This window comes from Peromyscus leucopus, chromosome 7, assembly GCF_004664715.2.
Source record: "Peromyscus leucopus breed LL Stock chromosome 7, UCI_PerLeu_2.1, whole genome shotgun sequence".
Lineage (NCBI taxonomy): Eukaryota > Metazoa > Chordata > Mammalia > Rodentia > Cricetidae > Peromyscus > Peromyscus leucopus.
This window is the reverse complement of record NC_051069.1, coordinates 93,705,337-93,723,348: the sequence shown is the minus strand read 5'-3', so window position 1 is coordinate 93,723,348 and position 18,012 is coordinate 93,705,337. Positions and strand designations below refer to the sequence as shown.

General features: G+C 41.1%; 1 protein-coding gene across 3 annotated transcripts in view; it reads right to left on the bottom strand.

Annotated features, from left to right (window-relative positions):
* The window catches only part of Cpne4 (copine 4), a 482,832-nt gene that overhangs the window by 24,701 nt on the left and 440,119 nt on the right, over positions 1–18,012 (bottom strand). For all 3 annotated transcript variants that reach the window (XM_028869893.2, XM_028869897.2, XM_028869896.2), the window contains exon 11: positions 6,619–6,752. In XM_028869893.2, coding sequence (XP_028725726.1) covers positions 6,619–6,752 — 134 coding nt within the window. The remainder of the gene's footprint in view (positions 1–6,618; positions 6,753–18,012) is intronic.

Below are 18,012 nucleotides of genomic sequence, written 5' to 3'. Positions count from 1 at the left end.
CAAACATCACATCAAAAGTGTGTTGGTTTTAAAAATGATACACTGGAACCAAAGTCTATGGAGGGAAACAGAAACCCAGTTGGTGAAGAAGCAAAATTCTCATTTGAAACTGAAGAGCTGGTTCAGGTATATTTGTAAAAAAAAAAAAAAAAAAAAAAAAGAAAGAAAGAAAGAAAGAAAAGAGAAAAAAAGGCCAATAGTCAATTTGCATGGCATTTAGATTCTGTCAGGCAGTTACAAGAGTTACATGAGAGTTTATTTTTAAATGCCCATATTTATAACTCTCTAGAACTTCCAATTCTTATCACTATTTAAACCTACAACGAAGAAAGATGTTTTCAATGAAATAATGTGTGAAGGCTGTATATTTTTACAGAATCCTTTCAGAAGCAAATGAGCAAACCAACCAACCAAATGAAGGGACAAACTCCCTACAGGTCATTTGTCCAACATGACCTGCGATCTGACACTATAATCCTGTTTCTTTTTGTGTTCAGTTTATTTTTAAAGATTGAATTTTGAGTCTTAAAGATAACACCCTTCACCATTGATTATTTACCACAGGCAGAACTGCATGGACTCTGGGAAGGAAACTAGATGCGCCTTCAATGTGCAGCCAAAGATATAACTCTCCTGAGAACAGAGGTACAGAGCTGGGGTGTGAACCCAGGCTCATTTGTCATCAGGACCCTTTAAGGGAACATCATCATACTCTTTCTACTGCTCTTGTTGACTCTGTTCACTGTAGATGAATTTCTAAACAGTCTTGTTAAGTAAGAAACACAATGCTAAATACAGAGTTAAAAGCCCAAGAGATCAGAGCACTAGTGAAGAGCCTTTAGCTTACCAGCCACTACCATCATTTTCCCTGAGTTTCTTCCTGTCTGACTTGTCTTTTTTTTTTTGCCTTTCTGTTCTGCCTTCTCATTGGCTCTAAACCCAACCACATGACTTCCTCATCACTGCCTGTCTATACAGACCTCCAGGTCTCTATGATTGGTACTGGGATTAAAGGTTTGTGTCACCACGCTTGGCTGTGTCCTTGACCACACAGAGACTCTGACTGCCATGTGATCGGATTAAGGGTGTGGGCTATCACCACCTGACTTCTGTTCCTGGCTTGCTAATGACCTCTGATCTCCAGGCAAACTTTATTTGTTAACATACAAATAAAATCACATTTCAACATAATTAAAATATCACCACATTTCACCACAAGAGGCTGGTCTGGTCCTAATGATTCAGAATAAGAACTCCATTTATGTTCTAGTAACAAAGGGGTATGTGTCAGAATTCTGATTAGCCCAATCACCACTGTCAAGATTCTCTCCTTGTTCACCTTTCTTCCAGCAGGGCAGAGTGGACCCTCCCTTCCTTGACATGCTCTTCATCCTTACACAGGATGGGTTTTCTGGGCCATGCTGAGCTGGGACTATGTTTGTTTTTGTTGTTTTGAGATATAGTTTCTCCAAGTATCCCAGGCTGGCCCTGAACTCCTGTGATCCTCTAGCCTCAGCCTTGCTAGTTAGTGCCAGGCGTCCAGGTATGAGCCACAGCACCTGATTGACTGACTTATTGACACACTTCTGTGTTATACTAGACTGTGAGCTACATGGGGAAAATTCTGCCGTGTTGGTTTACATTTTTGCTTCCGCACACAGGGGAGTGGTATTTAGGAGTTGCTGCAGGGATGCTGGCATTTTCACTGACCCAGCCATACTCCTTACTTCATGGTGGACATCAACGCTAGATAACCACTAGAACAACAATATCAAAATCCTGATTTCCAGGTGCACAGTGGACAATGAACTCAGTCTATGGCAGGGGTGAGACCCACATAACAGTATGTTTGACGTTTCCCAGGTGTTTTTTTGGTGTGCAGACAAAGATGAGAGTCCTGATGGGCTGAGGTGGGGTGTGGCCAAGGCTGTACTGAGATAGGGCCCCCGTCTTCTGCTGAGCAGCCCAGTGTTCTACACGTCTAAACACCTGTCAGATTGGGTTTCAGTTCTAACATGTCCCCTAACACAGGACTTTGCACACTCCTGCCTTGCTTTCTGGTGTCCCCAGTTCACTCTGAGGTGGCCACTTCTTTAGACCAGCAGTCTGTGCTTGCAGAGCAATGCATTTGGTCTCTCTGGTCTCTCGATCACAGACAGGCTGCCTTCCCTTTCTCTTTCCTTCTCCTTTCATGGCATTAGGGACTGAACTCAGGGTCTCCTGCATGCTAAGCAAGTGCCCTACCACTAAACTGTAACTCTAGTACTATTTTTACTTTATTTCACAAATTTTGAGACAAGGTATCACTAAGCTATCCAGGCTGTCTTGAACTTGCAGTCTTCTTGTCTCATTTCCCAAAGTAGCTGAGATCACAGGCCTATGGCCAACAGATCCAGACCAGGCTTTTTATTAGAGGAAAGTTCATGTTTTCTGAGACCCAGAGCTATGCTGGCCCCAAGAAAAGCATGCCACTTCGACACTGAGGTGTGTTGTGGGATATTTGTATACTGTGTGAAGATATATTGCTGGAATTAGTTTAATAAAGAACTGAATGGCCAATAGCTAGGCAAAAGGTATAGGCAGGACTTCTAGTCAGAGAGAGAGGAAGAAGGAGATAAGTCTAGATGCCATTGAGACACGGAATGAGTCAGACACAGAAAATGGAAGAGAGGCAAAACCCCTATAGAATAAGGTAGGTTAATTTAAAAAAAATGGGTTAATTTAAGTTATAAGAGCTAGTGGGACAAGCTTAAGCTAAGGCTGAGGTTTCATAATTAGTAAGTCTCCATGTCATTATTTGGGGCTGGTGGTAGAAAAAATTGTCTGTAGAGGTGTGTAAGAGTGCATGCTGTGAATTAAAACTCTTGAAGAGAAGCTGTGTCTGCAGAGACCTCTAAGTTGGAACTAACATCCTGTGACTAATAGATAAAAACACTTGGAACCTATTGGCTTTAGCAGACCCACTAGCTTCCACCATCCTGAAAGCCAAGAATACTATCAGAATATCTACACTTGGGCCTGTAGAAGAGCCTCCCCCATCTTGCTATAATTGCCTCACTGATGTACCCACCAATGTATTTTAAACTTGCCTTGGTTCATGACTTTGTTTCTTCTGTGAAACTATAAAACTTCATGTGACTCTTTCCGCATTGGAAACTGTCACTTGGGATAACCTAAATCTGTGTTCTCAGGCTGTGGTCATTTAAAGTGTCTCCAGAATAAACCGTTTCTCATTCCTTTTAAGGCGGGAGCTCTCTGGTTTTTGCCTTGACAGTGCTTACTGGAAGTGTGCTGCAGCAGGGGATTTGTACATGTGTGTGCCCAAGGGTATATGTATGCACGTGCATGCATCCATGTATGTTTTTGCGCATGTGTGTGCACACACTAATTTGTGTGGACAGTTGAGGCATCTGAGCTGGGATTGTCCTTGCAGAGGGTGAGGGACAGCATGAGCCAGCAACATTATCTTCTGGATTTGGGGACAGCTATCTTGTGGTTGGGGGATTCTCCCTTCAAGGCCATCTGGAGAAGAGATTGATGTCCTTTTCAAACTGTTCTACTCAGTGGGTCACCTGCTAATGATCCAGTAGGGATGACTGTATAAGGCACAGAGTAAACCCTTGGCTGTCAGAGGCAGAGAGAAATCCCCAAGGCTCACAGGAACTGAAAACCCCTGTGTGGTTTCAGGAGGGGATGATGCCTCTGTCAGGCTTTATGCAAGTGTTTCTTTCTAAGCACCAACCTTCCTGACTTTGATGCAAGAATAAATTAATTCCAGAGCCCTGACTTGAAATTTCCTGACTTTGCCTGTCCACTGTCTATCTACCCACACAAAAGAGAAACTGCCGAACCTTGTCAGCTTCCATGGGAGGCGCTTGCATGCCAAGCTCTCCTAGGGAGTCTCTTAAAAGAGTGCAGAGGTTTTTTCAAACCTCCTTTTCTTCTTTAGAATTTGCCCACTTTAACGTAGCGCTGCCTTCTTTAAACACAAATAAAATGTTGCTCTGCTGGGCTGCCCGAAGTTGATTTTCTTGTCCAGCTAGGCATGACTTCAGACTTACCCTATTAAAATTTAAAAGGAATTGTTTCTAATGACTCCTCATGTGACACCTAAGGTGACATATCTTACGTTTATATGAAATCTCTGTTTTGGAGGGAGTACAAAGTATCTGTTAACTTTTGTCTGGTTTGCATTCTCAAGGAATAACAGCTTTAGGAGATGTCCAGTCACACTGACTAAGGCATCTGCGTTCTGAGTGTGAGGCAACCAGGAAGTGAATACACCCTGCAAGGATTAGTCAATAAATGCTTCCTGATGATGGATGAGTGTCTAGACCAGCAAATGAACGTGATTCAGGACCATGAGGCAGACTCTGGGTTTCGGCATCTCAGTTTCTGAATAACTGACCACTCCACTCTTTGGAATTGACTATTGGATGCCTTCTTCCTGCAGGTTTATAGTTCTTGTAATATATTTCATATATATTCAGTTTTTATCCAATGATTTAACTTTTGCTTTACATGAGGGGTCTTATTATGTTGCTTAAGTTGGGCTTGAGCACAGTGCCTACCTAGCACTCCCCTGGGAAAGTTACCTTCTATTATATGCATCTCAAGGTCTAAACATTAGGGGTCCTGAAAACATTCCCTCCCTTCCTTCTTATTCCCTTATGCGTACACACAAGATTACAATGGATAATTAACATGCTTGTTGTGTGAGTGAAGGAAGACAGATGATACCTACTCCTGTGTCTTGGGGATTGGAGCCTGAAGAAACCAGAGCTGAAACTCATTATCTTTGTGTAAAGGGAATTTATTAAATTGGCTTACAGGCTGTGGTCCAGCTAGTCCAACAATGGCTGTCTACCAATGGAAAGTCCAAGAATCCGGTAGTTGTTCAGTTCTTGTTGCTGATGTCTCAGCTGGTCTTCAGTATACACTGGAATTCTGAAGAAGTTGGCTCTAATGCCAGAGAAGAAATGGACTTGCCAGTGAGCACAAGCAGACAAAGAACAAAAGCTTCCTTCTTCCCGTGTCCTTTACATAGGCTTCCACCAGAAGATGTGGGTCATATGAAAGGTGGATCTTCCTACCTCAAAAGATCCAGATTAAAAATGTGTCCTCCCACTTTAAATGATTTAATGAAAAAAAAAAAAATCCCCCACAGGTGTGCCCAGCTGCTTGGGTTTTAGTTAATTCCAGATATAGTCAAGTAAACAAGCAAGAATTCAACAAGGTAATTTAAAATGACATTTGAGGTATGCTTAAGGGGTGTAACAAGAGACATTGGAGAAGAATTTTTGGGATGTTTATTGCTCATTGATTTCATAGGACCTGCTAATCTCCTCTCTAAGTGTCTCTATGGCAAATTGGAGGCCTAATACAGAGACCTCAGCAGACAGGAGACTGATTAGGCCTTTCTTATAACCCATGCTATGGGTTTCACAAGGGTGTGCCCTTCACTATCCTGTGGCAGGAGCAGTTTTTTGTTTTGTCTTGTTGTTTTGTTTTAGCGTGGTTGTTACCGATAATGAACTCAGGAAGAACAGAAATCATGTTATGGGCTGAAATTTCTCTAACCCCAGAGGACAGAGTTGCATTGTTTAGTTTCTTGGATTAAAAGGTCAGCTGTTCACAGCTCATCACTAACTAGCCTTGTTTCCCAGTCACACCAGGGTTCCTCTGAGGTGTGTGTGTTTATGTTTACATTGGTTCTATCTCAAAAAGCCTTAAACAAATGTCTGTGCTTCTTCCCTTTATCCGGTCACACTGGAGTGACAGCCCAAAGCCAGCTTAAAGCAGTTTATGTCGATCACTTCTCTCAGGGAAACACTTGGTGGGAAAGGGCAGCATTTATCATCAAGAAGAAAGAAATACTACTGACTGAATCTCAAGATCATCTCTGCATACACACACAGACACACACACAGAGACACACAGACACACACACACACACACTTTCCTGACCACACAGATGCACACCTGGGTAGACACATATCTCTGCCAATGTTACCAATAGTTTCCAAGATCAGGAAAACAGTGATGTCGAACTCAATGTGTAGAGTGAGAAGGGTTGTGGTCCAAATACCATCTCTGTCTGTGTGATGGTATACGAATGACCTATCTTCCCTTTAGTTTCATTCTTTTAAAAATGACGCCTATTATATAAGATGCCTAAAGTATAGGGAAGGAATACAGCAGCATCCAATAAAACCATGCTTCTAAAACACAGATATCTGAGAACCTCCTTAGGCTGCATCTCTAGTTCAGCCGGTCAGGGGTGATGCTGGTTCATGCACCAAGTGTGAGTAGCAAGGACAGCTTCACACTAAGTCCACAAGGAAAGTTAGGTTGCTATCTAGTGACTTCACAAATCTAAACCAAGCAGGAAGCTGAAAGAGGGATTTGTCGGTTCACTGAAGCGAGTGTGGCACCAACTCAGTTTCTCTAGGTGTGGAGAGAATCAAGTATCTGGCACAAGGTTTTATTCTGTTTTTCATGGGCCTCTAGATGAAGACTTGCTGGAATTGATTGCCTCTTTCCTGCCATGCATCAGCCAACGGCCATGGGACCCCACTTGAGAGATAAGAGCACAGTTGATAACCTGAAGCCTCTTACCTGTCATAGTCTTGGCAAATCTCTCCCACAGCCACCAAGGCCTTTAGGTACTCATTGGGCTGGTAAGGGTGGATATAGTGCAGGGAACAGCTGTTCCTGGGGTCTCCGTTAGAGGCAGTGAAATCTATAGCTACCTGGAAGAGGAAAATCAGAAGAGTAGATGGGGTTAAGTCAGATGAATTGTTTAGGAACCATGACTAACCTGGAGAGGAGAGACATGGCCTCAGATAGAGAAACATAAAGAGCACACGGCATGTCTGGCTCATCAGAAAAGGACGGAAGTGAATTGCTTTCCTGAAAAACTAGTTATTAATCTGACTGAAGTCACTTCTGCTGTCTTTTATAGACTCTGTCTCTTCCTGACCAAGGGGAACTTGAGATTATGGTTCAGAAATCCCAGGCTCATCGATCCATGTCTCCAGGCAGCCAGGGTAGGGGCAGAGTATCTGTCTCCAGTTCACAGTCCACTAAGAAAAGGCTCCCGTGCCCCATGGGCAGAACAGCTCCATCAGTGAAGGACAGTCAAGGAGCCTTATGGCCAAATTCTGTGTAGAGAATATTGTCTCCCCAAGAAAGCCACTGTCACATTTTCATGAATGGTCTGTTGCCGAGATATGTATTGGAGTGGTTTTGACAAATTTTCTCCCAGGAGTAACCCTGGAAAGCTCTCTTCCCATTCATAGGGGAACATAACTGGGTAGCTCATCACTTCAAGTGGGAACTATAGAATGGAAGCATCTATCTGGCCACCAAATGATCTTTTTCTCTTTCAACTTCCTGATATTATTCTGACTCCAAACTCAAATTTTTAAAAATTTATACTTTAAGTCAGCATAGAAAGCAATGAGTTTCTTTATGGGGTTTTTGTACATAAGTGTCATCATATTTTATTCTTAATTATCATTCTTCTGCACTGTGCCTTGTGCCCCTCCTGGCTGATTTCCATCCTCCCCCAGACAGCCCCCTCTCCTTGCTGATCACTTTTATTCTATTACCCTCTTTCCCCTCATCCCTTAAGATTTCTTCTTCCTGTCATGGTCCCTTTTCCAGTCCCCCCCTCCCCTCTCTCTCTCACACGCACATTTTAAATATAAGTTCCATTTATAAGAGAAAACATGATATTTATCTTTCTAAGTTTGGTTATTTCACTTTATGTATTGTTTTCCCGCTTGCATCCTGCTAGTGTTATGATTCCACTTTTCTTTACAGCTGAATAAAATCTCACTTTTTTAATCCATTGATCTGTCGGGGGAACATCTGGCTCTATCACCTGGTTACTGTAAGTAGTGCAGCTGTAAACATGGGGCTCAACACCTCTGCAGGATGTGGAATTGGAGTCCTTCAGGTATCGTCCCAAGAGTGGTAGAGCTTGGTCGTATGGTGGTTTTGTGTTCAGCTTTATGATGGGCCTCTATACTGATTTCCATAGTGGCTACACAAGTTTACATTCTCCATCAATGGTGAATAAGGGCCCCTCTCTCCACACTCCCTCATCCACATTTGTTAGCTGTTTTCTTGATGATGGCCATTGAAATGGAATCTCAAAGCAGTTTAAATCTGCATTTTCTTGATGGTCAAAGATGTTGAATAGCTTTTCAAGTACTTATTGGCTACTTGTATTCGTTTCTTTCTGTATGGTGTATGGTACATGTGTGTGGGTGCATGTGCTTGTGTGTGTGTGTGTGTGTAGGCCCAAGGTCAATGCTGGATACCTTTCTTAATCACTCTGCACCTTACATATTGAGGCATTGCTAAATCCAGAGCTTGTTGTTTGGCTAGTCTGCCTAGTAGCTGGCTCCAGGGATTCTGTATCTCCTTCTATATACCAGGATCATAGCTACACCCATTTGGCTTTTACATAGATTCTGGGACCTGAACTCTGGTCCTCTCAAGTGTAAGGACCCACTGAGCTATTTCTCCAGCTCCTGATTTTCTTCTTTTGAGAACTATCAAGTTAATTCATTAGCCCATTTACTTATCAGATGATACAGTCTCATCTGTATTTTTGCAGTTTTATGTATCATAGATATTAATCCCTTGTCTGAGGTATTGTTGGGAAAGACTGCCTTCCCATTCTGTTGGTTGTTTCTTCCCTCTGGTGATTGTTTCCTCTGTTCTGCAGAAACCTTTTAATTTCATGTAACTAGACTTGCCAGTTGCTGGGCTTACTTCTTGTGTGATTGGAGTCCTTTTCAGAAACTTCTTGGCTATGGCTACATCTTGAAATATTTGCTCTATGTTTTACTCTAGTAGTTTCAAAGCCTCAGGTCTCATCTCACATTAAGGTCTTTGATCCATTTGGAATTTATTTTTTATATAGGGTTAGTGATACGATTCGTTCATCTGCATGTGGAAGCTAAGTTATTCCAGTACCACTGTTAAAGAGGCTGTCTTCTTTGTAATGGATGTTTTATGAGCACTTTGTCAAACATTAGGTCACTGCAACAGTGTGGGCTTATTTCTGGGTCCTCTATTCTCTACCACTGGCCTGCCTGCTTGTTTTGACAACAGTACCATGTTGTTACTGTTGTTTTCCTACTATGGCTCTGTAATGTAATTGGAAGCCAGTGATTGTGGTACCTCGAGCATCATTCTTTCTGTTAAGGATGGTCACCATTTGGGATGCTTTGTGCTTCCATATGGAGTTTAGTATTTTTCCTACTTCTGTGAAGAAAAAGGTCATAGGGATTTTTATTGCATTAGATTTATTAGATCTCTTTCACTGCTCTCTTCCCATTAACAACATTAATTCGGACAATACATTAGCATGGGGGGGGTATTTCCAAATTCTACTGTCTTCTTAAAGTTCTTTCTGAGAGCTCTTTCACCTCCTTTGTCAGATTTTTTCTTAGTTATTTTATTTATTTTTAACCTGCTGTGAATGATATCCACCCCGAGCTCTGATTCTTTGTTATAAAGTATAGAAAAACTATTGATTTCTGTGTGTCTGACTTTTGTATCCTGTTGTCTTGCTGGAAGTGTTCATCAGGCCTAAGAGTTTTCTGGTGGAGTACTTAGGGGCTCTAACAAAGTACAGAACCATGTCATCTATACATAGGAAAATCTGACTTCTTCCCTTCCTATTTGTATCCCTTTCCCTTCAGTTTCCCTTGTCACATTGCTCTAGCTAAGGTTTTGAGCACTGTATTAAACAAGAGTGTACACCCTTGTCTCTAGACGAAATGGTCTCAGTTTTTATCCATTTCCTATAATGTTGGTTATAGGTTTGTTTTATAATAGCCTTCAGTATGTTGAATTATACTCTTTCCATTCCTAGTTTCTTCAGTACTTTTATAATGAAAGGATGCTGGGTTTGTCAAGGCTTTTTGGCATTGAGTCGATCATATGATTTCTACTCTAAAGTCTATTCATTTGCTGATCATACTTACTGATTTGTACTTGTCAAACCAACATTGCTACCCTGGATTGAAACCAACTTGGTCATGGTGTGTGATCTTTTTAATGTGCTCTTGAGTGTACTTTGCAAAAATTTTATTGAAAATTTTTACAGCAATATTCATCCGGGCAGTTATCTGTAGTTGATTTGCTGTGAACATGTCCAGTTTGGCATCACGATGATACTGACTTTTCAGAATGAGTTGGTAGTCATCTTTGCTTTTCTGTTTCATAGAACCATTTGAGAAATATTGGTACTGGCTCCTCTTTAAAGAGCTGGCAAAATCTGGCTGTGAATCTATCTGGTCCTGGGCTTTTCTTTGTTGAGGGATCTTTCTATTATTGCTTCTGTATTGTTGATGGATCTCTTAGAACTGGAGTTACAGATGGTTGTGAGCTACCAGGTAGGTGCTGAGAATTAAATCCAGATCCCCTAGAACAAAAGGTAGTGCTCTTAACCACTGAGCCACCTTTCTAGCCCTGAAAGAGAGGGCCAACTTTTTGATGGAGTCGTTGTATTGCTCTTTATCAAATACTTCTTAACAACAAACAATAGTAATGAATACTTAAAGCCAATGGTGTTAAAATAAGAGGAAACATCTCAGATTTCCAACAGCATCACCATCAAAATAATACATCCAGCCAAGACCTCTCAAAACTGTTTAGCTTAAGGTGGGAGAGGTTACAAAGTAGAAGTCATGGGAAAGAGTGGAATGTTCATGTTGCATCATCTTTTCTTCTGTTCAAACTATAATAAAATGTGCTCCCTGGTTCCCTAACAATAAGAAAGCTCATTTTTTCTCATATGATCTTGGGGATTATGAGACAAGAATTGTTTGGTTGTGTTATATTTGAAAAAATCTATTACAACCAGTGACCGAGATGCTCCCTAGGCTTAAAAATGGAGCATTCTGGAAGGAAAAAAAAAGATATAATTAAAGAGTAATGTTGGTGGGGAAACATATTACTTTGTCTGAGGTTGTAGTCCTGTAATCAATCAAAATGAAAAGAATAAACCAACTGTAATTTATTCAGAACCTCTTTTGCTTTCTTTCATGGAGCTACTTCCCCCCTTTTCTTCTTTACCTCTCCACAGGACTGAGTTAAGCATCATTTAGGAAGGATTCAGCTCTATTTTCAGAATATCGGTTCATTTTTGATGAGGGATATCTACTGATAAAATGAAAATATAAAGTGTGTGGTAAGGAAGATCTCGGAAAGGAAACTTACTACCCTAAGGCATCCTGACTTTGAATAATCATGAAAAGAGAGGAATAACTTCTGCTAAAACTTTTCTCTGGTAAAGACAGCTCTATTGGCATTATTCACTTGCACAAAACTGTAAGGTAGAAATTGTTGTTTCTTTTTGTTAGTAACCATGATGCCCAAAGGGGTTGAAGGTCAGATAGGCACTACAGGGTGAAGATCTGTGTTTAAAGCTATGTCTATATGCCTCCAAAAACGATGCTTCATTATTATACTTTTATACACCCAAAAGAGCATTCAAATTTCGTTTAAAATCCACCAATAGATGAATGGATAAAGAAATTGTGGTGTATATGTACACATATACAATGGAGTCCTTTCTAGGCACGAAGAAGAATGAAATTATATTGTCTGCAGAAAATTGGATGGAACTGGGATTCTGGTCATCATGTTAAGCAAAATAACTCAGATTCAGAAAGCCACATTATTTTCTCTTGCCTGTGTATCCTAGATTTTAGATAGATACATAGACTCACACACAGGAATTGAAGTGAGACTGTCTTGGCAAAGAAGGATGACTATTAAGGGAAGAGAGAGAGGAAGCCTGGTCAGTGATTTTTGTCAAAATACACACGATGAGTGAATGAAAATGTTTTATAAAACCTATCACTATGTACAATAAATATATGACAATATTTATATATATTTTTTAATTCTAAACCTCTCTAATGGGGTATAATAGTTCCCATTTAAAATATGGTCAGAGGTAGAGAGACTGCTGGGTAGGAGGCAGGATGCAGCTGTGACAATTCAGGGAAGTGGTCTTGAATCACTCAGTTCTCTGTGACCAAACAGTTGTGGAAGGGAGGGAAAGGACAATCCAAATGTGTATGGCAGATAAGGAAGAGTGGAAAGACATTTTACTGCGAATGGATGGAGATGGCCTGAAAGAGCCCTCCCCCCCCCATACTCTATCTTCTGAGATGGCCTTCATCCTGAAAGTGAGAACCAGTCTTCACAAAGAAAGAGAAGGCAATGGAAGAAGCTTCCCTCAACTAAGCTATGTGAGGCAAGCCAGTGATAATTAAAACCTCCACGAATTCTGAACAGGAGACAGGAAGCACCCTGGGATCCACTCACGAGGCTCTCATCAGACAAATATGATCAACATATGTGCAGACAATTCTAGAAAAACATCTAAGAGGAACACACAAGAGGTACTCAGCGACTGTGTGTAATGGCGATGCTGGTAACTCCAGCACTTGGGAAGGCAAGTTGATTCACTAGAGTTGCAAAACAAGGCCAGCCTGGGCTACAGAACAAGAGGTGACATTTGTTATACTATGCTAGTCCCCTGGGCTAACTAAGTCCAGCTCAGAGATCCACCATTCTCAGCCCCTTTCTCTCAGACAAAATTTGGAGATAATGCAACGGCATTGAACAACTGACTTAAAGGGTAAGTCAAGGCTCTGATGGCCAATGCGATGTCACCCCTTTTCTTCCTACTGAGAAAAGCATTTAAAAACTCTTGGAACCCCCAACCTTGGTGTGATGGCATTCACTTGTAATTTCAGTGTTTAGAAGACTTGGGATTATGAATTCTAGGCCTGCCTGGGCTATATAGTAAGACCTTGTCAAATCAAAACCCGAAACCAAACAACCATCCCTTTGGGAAATTCCAGAGAGTATTAAGACATATGGCTATTACCATGATTATGTGTTATCTGAAAAAATAAGTCACTGGAAAATGTTGATAGGTTTTTTGTTGTTATTATTATTTTTTAAATAATGCTGGAGGTTGAACCAATGTCTCATGCCTGCTAAGCTACCTCACTTCTGTTCACAGTATCACAGTACTCCTCACAACAGACGGCATCCTAATCCATGCCTCCTGATTGTCAACGTAAGTTGACAATCCATCTCAGGTCTTCATAACCCAACTGAAAATCCTGAAATCTCAAGGGTATTATGTGACAGCAAACACATACTGGTGGCGTGATATGAAACTAGGGGATGAAATCAGGTAGAATGGACGGGTAAAAACCCATAAAGAAAAGCAGTGATTAGAGACAGAAATACCTCTCTTGTTCTCCCCAGGCAGGCAACATGCTCTAGTCATGCAGCTGCTAATGGCTGATGTCTGAGCCTGGGTGTATCATCTAGATGGGTGACATGATATTCAGAGGAGTATGTATGTACCACATTGGGATGAGCAGACACAGAATCTTAGCAAAAATACATTTAAAACTGCTTTTTAACATATCTTAGAACTGAAATTGGGATGCAGCAAAAGATGATCCTATAATGTAAACCTAAGGAACCCTATTCGGCCCTTCCTATAAATCCTTCATTCCCAGACTTGGAAAAGCCTCATTATTTTTAATAAACTAGGGTGGGGCAGAGATGGTGGTGAGAAGGGAATTGTTATTAAACATGGAACTCAATAGGATTTAGTGACATATATAACATGGAGTTGGATGTCCATTAGGAGAAGGAAGAGATAGATTTATTTGTGGCTGGAAGAAGGTCATACACCCACTGGACCACAGACTAATATGAAGGCCAAGGTTAGAAGGTTAAACTTGGGCTTCTTGGTTTGGTGGCCTGAAGCCAGCCTTTGGGGTTTCTTCATATCCCATAGGTTGGTACCTGTATCTATCTACGTCCATCAGAGGGGCTGTCCCAGTTCAGGAGGTACTGGGACAGGCTTTGAAATATTACCTGGTGAAGAAGGGAGTAAACCAGTGACCTGCACCACCTAGTATTTCCTGTAACTGCCATAAAGACATTTCATCATGTGCCTGCACAGTCTTAAGTATATAGCAGCTATTTTTTTTCCTTCTGCCAAGCAATGATTTCTAAAGAGTCTCCGGAACTGGAGATAAAATATCTATCTTCAGGAGGTGGCCCTCCACCAGGAGTTCTGTGCTCTTTAAAGTTAGCTGTGGTGGGAAGAGAATGCAATGAAAGGTTAGGTTTATTTTAGAAAGTGACAGGGGAGAGGGGCAGTGAAAGATGGGATTAAGTTGAGGAATAAAAGCAAGAAAATGACTGAAAATGCCAGTCTGTGGAGGTGGCTGCAGACACCCGGATTCTTGAGTGCCAGCAAGCTAGCAGAACTGCCCAGTTTTCATTTTCTGATAGAAAGCACTTAAGAAAACCTGGTCTTCTGGCGTGTGCTCCAATCTTCTCAGCGGGCAGCTGAGAGCAGGCTCCTGGGAAGCTGCTCACGTTTTGAAGCAGATGTGGGGAGCTACTCTAAAAAAGGGCATAGAAAGAACTCCAGGGCTCCCTGGATGCTGCTGAGTCTCTGGCTTGTGGAGCTTCCTCTTTGGAAAGGTTTAGATGTGAAGACTGAACGCGTCTTTGGACATTTTTAGGTTTTTACACCAAACAACCCTATTCTTCAGACACCTGTCAATCACTGGACTAACTAGCCATTTGGGGGAATTTGTTGGACACAAGTCACTGGGAAGCAGAATCTAGTTAGTTGCTGAATCTCTTATAACCTGGAGCCCACATGCATGCTGTTACATTCTGAGGCACTTATAAAAAATTAGACATAATTCAGACTTATGCAGTAAGCCATATAACAGGAGATGTGGACTTTGGTCATCTTTTTAAAGCGATAAGCTAAACCTTGTTCTCTGTTTCCACAAAAGTCCACAAGGTGGTCATGAAATTTAAAAAAAAAAATCCTATTTCCCTGAAACCACTTGGTCCATTTCTTGGAAATTGTAAAAATTTGCCTCCTGTGTCCACTGCACCCCAGCTATGTTTTTTTTTCAGGCAGGGCTCACTCTTCTATCTCAGAGTCCACCAGTACTTAATCTGGTGTCTAAAATAAGGATTTATAAACTTAAGCCAGGATACTTAGTATCCATAAGACATGTTAAATGTGCTAGAATAAGAAAATAGTTACGGAGAGGGTCTTAAATAGATAATCCAAGTTTTAGGTTTGATGGTCAGGGTGAGAGAACCTACATTCAGCTTCATATATGATACTGTATTACTAAACACACCATAAAATCAGGGGGACATGGGAAATAGCATCTTTAATTTTTACTACTACAAATCATACAAGTAGCCATGCAAAAATATCAATAAAAATCACAGCTCGGGATTCTATAGCTTAGTAAGTGATTTTTACTTAGTTTCTAGTTGTTTTATACAATGTTTCCTCCCTCCATTTTGTGCTGCTCCACCAGAATACTATAGACTGTATTTACAGATGGAGATGGAGCTGGGTCGAGCTTGCAGAGGCTGAGGTATTCAAGAGCTCACTGCTAGAACCTGGTCAGGGTTATTTCACTGCTTCATCCCATTGTGGAAGGCAGAAGAACATGAGTAAGAGTGAACACAGATGCATTCTGCCTTGTAATTTGCATTATAATTAACTATATTATAATTCACTAAGAGGATAAAACCCTTATAACCTATAAATCTCCAGAGAGATCCTAGATCTCAGTTCGATTGCTTTGGGATTCAACATGCTTCATAGGGACACACTCAAACTAATATATATATATATATATATATATATATATATATATATATATATATAAAATTATATATAATGCACATATATATGTATTATATGCTCATTCTATGTATCACACAGAGGCATATTATATGGTGAAATCTATTACATAGTTGTGCTCACAGAGTCATTCTGGTTTTCTTTTCACTCAATGCTGTCATAGACATGGATTCATGTGATCACCTAGTCCTTGAAATTATAATTTAAAATGGCTGCATCATAGTCCATTTAGATGGAGTACTGTAGTTTACACAGTTATTATTTTACTGTTGGACATTTAAGCAGTAGAAGTTCCTATCTACGAAAATCTATGTTACAATTAACGTTTTTATGCATCTATAAAAGCCACTGCTTTCAAAGGAAGACTTTAATTCTCTCATCATCTCCTTTCCAAACACTGCACAGCACCTGCCTCTTCTGCACTGTCTATAATTGTATTTTGTCTATGAAGTTCTAGTATCTAGCTTTATTTTTAGCTACAGTTCCATGTGTCAAACCACATGCCTCTCTCTGTCATCTGTTTCACCTCCATTCACCTCCTCCAAGACTAAGACACCACAGTTGATCTTGGTCCTTATGTCTCCAGGATTCTCATGAGGCATATATGAAGCTTGTCCTTGGGGGTGCTCTTAATTTGCCATGGTTGTGTGCAAAATCAAGTGTGCGCATTTTCTACTGACATAATATAGGTCATATATCAGGTTCTCAAATGTTCCAGTGACCAAAAAGGAATCGTTGACCAAGGCTCCCTTTAACATCGTCTGTCTTGCATTGCAATATTGGGGATTGAACCCAGGGCTTTGACATTCTAGGCAAATACTTATCTCTGAGCCACACCACAGCTCCATTGGGCATCCTTGTCTTGTTTCACATCTCTGCTTATTGCCTGACTCTAGCCCAACATTACCCCTCTAACCCTCACATTGCCATCCTCCTTTCCTCTCTTGTCTTCCCTTTGTTGTTGATATTCTTGTGTTGACACCTGTGATGCTCTTTATCTTTTACTAAATAGTTGCACACTAACCCAGGATCTCACCTTATTCTGATGAACCTGTTCTTTTGAAGATGACGTATGTCTGCTCATCACATCCCTCAGTCTTTGCTTATTCACTTTCCTTCTTTTCTTTAGCACTTGGGATTGTTGCCATGGTCTTGAACCCCCCCCCCCCACGCCCCCCGCACCATTTGAGCTTCTGGACCTCCTGCTCCTCGGCTGTCTCTTCTCTTGCCCATGGAGGTCTTCTATGACCTCCTGTCATTGGGTCTCTTGTCTTTGTTTGTTCTTCTCTTTGTCCATCTCATCCAGATCGAGATGCATGCAATTGCACCTGTTTCTTGGGACTGAGACTTGCATTTGGAGGTGCTATACACTGGGATACTCAAACATACTTCCAACATCCCCCCAAGCAAACTCATCCTGTTCACAGCTCTCCTGCATTTCTCCACGAACAGCACTGCCATGTTTTGCCAGTCAGGCACCAAGTCCAAGTCGTCTTAGACTCATTCGTTTCCAAAGCTCTTCTCCGTATCTGAGACCGAGGCTCACTGCCTTTCTCTCCACACAGCCCCTTCTCTTGCTGCCACACTAAGTCACTCTCTTGTCATCTTCCTTTGGATCTCTGCATCTGCTTTCATCCTGTGCCTCATCTTCCACACTCCTCCTCTACCATCAGTTGCTTTTGATAAACAGTATTTGGTAAACACCTCCAGATCAACTCCTCCAAAACGCATGGCTATTGTTTCCTGTCCTGTTCTTGATTCATTTGAATATTCTGTTATGTACAAAATTACCTCAACACTCAAATCCCCTTAACTTCTGACCCAAAGACACCTCTCATCATGCCCCTAAATACACTCTGCTATGCATACTAATACAAGTAAGCTTCTAATATTTATCATTTGAATTCATGTACATAAATACTTAGTTCATGGGGGGGGGTTCAAACTAATCCCTAGGGCCATTTTTTTTATGCACCTTGTTCTTTCAGCTAAAACTGATTTTTTCTTTCTTGAAAGTTTAGGGTTAAGTGAAAGTATTTCAAGCAGCCTTGTGCTGGGAGTGTTATTTAACTCTCTTAGCTCGAGACAGAAGTCCCATGGAAGACATGAAGGCTTCTCTCAGCCCTTGCTTGTGATGCCAGATGCTCAGAGTCTCTCCAGAAAACAGCTTGCTCAAAAGAGATGACTGGGGAGTTTAATAAAGGGACAGTCCACAAATGTATGGAAAAGGGTATATAAAACCAATCACAAAG